This window comes from Pistacia vera, unplaced genomic scaffold, assembly GCF_008641045.1.
Source record: "Pistacia vera cultivar Batoury unplaced genomic scaffold, PisVer_v2 Contig976, whole genome shotgun sequence".
Lineage (NCBI taxonomy): Eukaryota > Viridiplantae > Streptophyta > Magnoliopsida > Sapindales > Anacardiaceae > Pistacia > Pistacia vera.
The window spans coordinates 42,142-48,201 of record NW_022196863.1 but is presented as its reverse complement, the minus strand read 5'-3'; the positions used below and the strand labels follow the sequence as shown (position 1 = coordinate 48,201).

The 6,060-nt window shown below is 34.8% G+C and overlaps 1 protein-coding gene across 1 annotated transcript; it reads right to left on the bottom strand.

The window, feature by feature from the left end:
- Nucleotides 1–1,294: 1,294 nt before the first annotated feature.
- On the bottom strand, nt 1,295–5,691 carry LOC116121374. Its single transcript, XM_031407330.1, has 7 exons — nt 5,262–5,691; nt 4,446–4,557; nt 3,790–3,949; nt 3,373–3,521; nt 2,931–3,082; nt 2,109–2,223; nt 1,295–1,613 (listed from the first exon to the last, which is right to left on the bottom strand). The coding sequence occupies exons 1-7, from the start codon at nt 5,552–5,554 to the stop codon at nt 1,473–1,475; spliced, it is 1,122 nt and encodes a 373-aa protein (XP_031263190.1). The 5' UTR covers nt 5,555–5,691; the 3' UTR covers nt 1,295–1,472.
- Between the last annotated feature and the right edge of the window lie 369 nt (nt 5,692–6,060).

Sequence of the window (6,060 nt, the reverse complement as noted above, 5' to 3'; positions counted from 1 at the left end):
GCTGCTAAGACTAAGAAGGGAAGATGTCTACCTCCGCGCATGCTCAAACTCCAACAACATGGAGCATTAATGATGGAAACTGAAAGATTTATAACTCCTCGCATGCTTAAACTCCAACAAGAGAAGCTACAACAAAGATCAAAGTTGCAGGAAACTCATGTTGAAGTGCAACAAGAAGATATTTTGCTGCTGTGGCAAACCTTGATGGATCAACCAAGGGCTTTTCTTGGACGACAGGAACCATTGTTACACTTGCAGGGAGGTTGGATAGAAGTGGGACAATCAATGCCAGAACAACTGCAAGAAAGACAACAACTAGAAGTTGAAATAGAGCAAACTTTGGCTGAAAAAGAATATCAATCAAGGCTAGAACAAAATCTTGCCAATGAACCCATTATCGATTACTCACGGCTCACATCTTTCCTGAAACAAGATTCTTCATTCTTAACACCATGGAACTGGAATGGTCGAAATCATACTGATGCTAGCCAAATCCAGAATCAAGAGAAAGGGAGCATTTATATTCCTGAGTCATATTTCTCATACAGTATGAGTCGCTAGTTTTTATGTATTTTGCTTTTAGTATTGTAATAGTAAAATCACAATATAGTTCGCTAGAGTTTTTTTTTTCTTAATGTGTGCTTATGTATGCAGTCCCAAAAAAAATAAAAAATACATTACAGGAAAGTGATTGAATTGAATGGTTTAATTATTAAAAAAAAAAAAAAAGGCTTGATATAAAGGAGAAACTTTTTCATCGTGAAATACGGAGTGTTATCAAGCGACGTGGATAAATAGTTAGTAGTTTTCAAAAAAACTACTTTGAGAATTACTATCATCTAAGATTCTAAATCTCAAGTATAGAGGTATATGCGATTGCTATTTAAATTGAAAAATCCCTTCTCCCCAGCAGTGTCAAAAGCCTGGTTCACCTCAAAACCCTCTGTGTATCAAGTTGTTCGATAATGCAAGCAATAGTTATGAACGAAATGGAGAAATAGGAGCAGCTCTCAGCTTTGTATAATCAATAAAAACGATTGAGAGATGTCCAAATTAAAATGAAATCTTTGGTTATGGAGACCAAATGACACCGCATTCTGAGAGAAACGTAGAATCGTCAGGAAAAAGAAGGGTTGCTTCAACCTTCAAGCTGATGAAGATATGTCTTCTTCTCTCAATATGCAATCCCTTAAATAACTAATGGTTTTCTTAAGTTTATATAAAATGATTCTTCTGTTCATGAAACCAAGTTCATCAAAACAAAACCAAAATCCATTAAGAGTAATATCCAGCTATGGGTGAATTATTACAATCATAATGAATAATCCGTTTGCTCTATAAAAAATTGATTCTGATATAGTCACTGTCTCATTACAAATACATAATGAGAAATTGATTTGCTCTATAAATTAATTGAATTTGCTATAATCACTTCATTAAGTCATCCAAAATTTTCTAATTCCCTTGTTGAATTACAATGAAGCACCACCTGAATCGCGAACAATCTCATATACTGAGATCACATTCTCAAGAATCAAAAGGAAAATGATGCACCATTCTAAAAGATCTGATCTTCTGTTTTGGATAGCTTCTTGGAGGAAATGAATATTGTGCTGCAATATGAAGGTGCAAGTCAATTTAGACAAGAAGGTGCAATTCAATATGAAGAGTTCTAAATAATAATTAACAAAAGCATACAAAGATGCCATTGCAAATAATTGTCGCCATCACTTCTACTTAATCTAATATTACACTCAACATAAACATACAAATTTTGACGGAAAGTAGACATAATTCCCCGTATGACATATACCGAACTTCAAATCACTTTGACTAGACGTGATTGGTATATCATAGATATCCAACTTATATATTTACTCTTTTCTAAGGAAGCGTTTTATTCTTTTAAAGGATGTGAACTCATTATATGCTTTTAAGAAGTTCAAGTTTCCGTCCCTGCATCACATCCCTCTAGTAAATACACAAAACTATACACTTTTTCATCTCAACCACATGCAACAATTTGAAGATAATATACATGGCTCTTTAAAATTCAAGAAAGCAAAAAAGAAATATGCATTCCTTAAGTGATATGAAAGTAGATATACCTCCACGAATTTCAGTTTGAAATCTAGATTTCCAAACCGCTGTGCAACCTCATACTCCTCACGAAGGTACTCATATATTTGAGCATATTTTGCATCTCTCCAAGCAATTTCAGATCTGAATAGTAGAAGACCAGAACAGATGTAAGGGCAGCCAGAAGCATTCTTATGAATCTAACTTCAGTATTCTGAATCCAATAGCTCAAATTTTGGGTTATTCTGATCCGGGTTCAACCAATCATAGGAGATATAGGGAAGAAAACCAGATGACTCTACCTTTTTTTTTATGTTTTCTCAAATAAGAAAAGCAAATAACCATGTTCACAAACTATGCCTGAAAGAAACAACTTTATCAACCTCAGTGAACCAAGCACAAGCTTAAAGGCAACTCATCCAGTAAATATGCACATAATGAAGTTACAGGAGGCTTGACTCTGAGGTCTAACTTCTTTTCATACACAATTCTTATTATACCTAAAACAATCTGGGTATAGTTATATCAAGTCTTGAAGTCACATCCTTCTTCAAATTAGACACCATACAACATAATTCCAGAACATTTCATCAATTCAATAAGTTTGTATACTTTGACACTAATAATGGATCTAATAAAACATTTCTTTGCCTTCTTTTTTGTCAGAACTGTGTGAAGAGAGATACAAGGACAATGATTCATTAAATGACTGTGCATGAAAACACACTGCAGTGCTTATTTTCTATTCTTGTACGCAGGTTATCTTAAAGAGTATAAGTTTGAATCTTACAATCTAGTGACTACAGGTGACTTTGAAACTAATCAAACCACATAAAAGGGTTAGCAGTCACCTTTCGAAAAGTCCAACTTTGAGAATAACATCAGCTAGATTAGAATTAGCCTTCCCAACAAGTTTAAGGAGCTTTGTTCTATCCATTGTGAAAGTTCCTGTTTTCTCCAGTGCACGATTTATACCCGCAAACTCTTGAACCATACCATCAACCTTAGAGAAAGGGCAAGAGAGATTAAAGTAAATCCGTAATTAAATTCCCTTGTAAACTAACTTATAGAAAACGAGCAGTTTTAAGCAAGATTGGCTTTGTTTCAATGCAAATTGACAAGCATTAAACAATGTCAAAGCTTAATTTAGAACAACTCGAGCATTAAAATTTTGAAGGGAAAAAAAGAGTAATATCTTACAAACAACCCAATGATACTGCCTTTACAACACAACCACAGAATAGGCTGCATAGCATTATGAAAGGATCAACAAGAGGTCGGCCAAGGAATTACCTGAGAAACAAAATAATCCAAAGCAATGCTTTGGCCAAGCACACTTCCAATAATACGAATGCTATCTGTATCCAATGTCTTAAGAATGAGATAGTCTGGGCCTCCTCGCATGTCCTCATCTAATAGCGGCTTCTCTTTTATGGCATAATCTAATACAGAGGGTCAAGGACCAAAGAGAAAATTAGCTTCAGATTCACCAAGAAAATATTTTTTAAGAGGTAAGCAAATATGTGACATGAAATAAGGAACATCATTGTCGATGGACACCACAAATTACATGAGTGCAATGATCTTAAAACTATTGGATATATTATCCATGGATAAAGAAATATCAAATAAGAATAAGAGTTAAAAAGATATACACCTTCTGTATAAATATAGCATTCAATAAAAAGTAACCTTCATAAGAAAACTAACCATCTCTCCTCATCTCAGGCAGCAACCCAGAAGCATGTCTACGGATTATATGCAGGTAATTTTCAACTTCATGATCCTCGATATTAAACAGAACAGCAGATCCATATTGGAACACAACCATGTAACGGCAGTGGCTCACATTCTCTTTGCCTCTGAGTGCCTAAATCAGAAATTACATGTTATCCAGAAAACGAGACCACATTAAGAATCTAGGAAGATTTTCCAACTAAAACCATCATACAAAGACTTGTACAAATCCAAAAACATTGCATAATTCAACTTGGTGCCCTTGTAAGGGAAAACATTTTAAACTGCTGGCTCTGAACATAGATATGCTGCATAGGTTGCCATTGGTGGCGGATATTTAAAAGGTGATTCCAGCATTCCATCTAGGTATAAGAGCCTCAATAACCAAACAAGAAGACCAAACACATAAAAGCTTCTACTGCCCTATGGCTATTCAAAATCATGAAAAAGAGATCACTGACAATTGACAACATAAACTATACAGCACCAAATGAGCTGAAGAATCTTTGGTAGATACTTTATATATATAATAAAGGCGGAACAATTGATGGAACAAAATAATTAAACAGTGCCAACAAGTTGAGAATTTTGACCAATTTGAAGGAAAAATGATTTCTTAATTGTCTTACAGAAATTTCTGAAGGAAAATCGCAATATCTGAGGGCAATATAATTTGATGAACGAGATGAAGGGGGAATAACATCACTCAAATTCTCGGCTTGCATGCTCTTCAAATTGATACTGCCAAAACCATGAATCTGAGAAGCCAAATCATCATAAAAACAGAACAATAGAGAAAGGTGAGGCAGTCCCTAAATTGAAAGGACAGAGAGGAGCATATATATCTTGTAAAAATACCTGAGATAAAACCTTAAAATCAAAGAATTCAATCCAAACAAGACAAAAGTATAAAAGGAATAGCATTGTCACCTTCCAAGGAAAAAATCCGCAATTGAAATACAGTGTCAAATCCAAGATATCATTCATGACGGTGTCAAGTTGAGTAAAGCACTAAAATCAATTATGCATACAAGGGAAGAGAGACAATAGCCTAATAAGAACTTCAGCTAGACATCAACTCTATTTATCTCATTTGTCATATCACTGTTACATCAAATTCAGAACCAATTGTGAAACTTGCTGCAGTTTACAAAAATTTAAGGTGTACTTAGGTCTCCACGGGAAAATTATTGGCTAAAGAGTGAAAGCCAAATAGAATTAGCGGGTCTTAAATTACTACTCCTACTCCAGTATCAACTCAAGAGAAAGTAAAATGCAAACCAACCCATTCCCAGGAAATACTAACATGCTTATATATGAATGCAAACCAACCCATTCCATAGAATACAAACATGCTTATATATTGGCCTATTAGATTAAAGAGAGAAATAAATGACAAAAAAAACCATTAATTTGTCCCGACAATTTACAGACAGAGGGCTAACCTAGTAGAAAGAAAGTAAGCTTTGACGGGTATTTTGGCCGTCTCTTCATCTTCGTTAGCTTCCAGTTCATAGTCAAGGTCAAAATCATGTGACCCAGAATCTAATTCGGCAGAATAAACAGATACACGAGATGGGATTGCAGTAAAGCGTCTTAGAGTAAAGAAACTAGGGCCAAAGGTTTGAGGGGGTGGAGGAGGAGGAAGAAGAAGAAGTTTAGGATGAAGAGAAGGGCGAGATTTAAAAATTGAGGCTGTACGGTTGAGGAGAAAAGAAGCAGATCGCCATCTACCCATTCACTACAAATGGATTCAATCAACTTCAATGAATCAGTTTCGGTTGTACATGGAAAGGCCGTTATATTACTTCTCTGTTCATGGACTTGGATTGGTTTGGTTTTGGTTAATGTCCACTTCTTCTTGGACCGTGAGATGCGTTTCCCATATACTCTTCTTCCTATTTCGAGTAATTTGTTCTAATTATTACGTCGATTGAGCTAATTACATCTATTTATTTACGAACAATACTACTTACAAAAGACTAGGGTTTTTCCAATGATATGTCAATACAAATGCAAGAATAATGCCTCTTTCTAAGGACAGTACTACTGAACCTGTTCTATAAATTTACCTAAATGACCTTTTTAACCTGTTCTAGTCTTCTAGAAATTTAATCAAATTAAAATTTTATTAGTAGATATCCGATTAATCCCTGCAGGTTTTCAAACGAAATTTTATTTACGGCATGGTGGTATTTGATAGTTTTCAATAGAGTAAACCACTTTTTCACACCTCAAAAATGG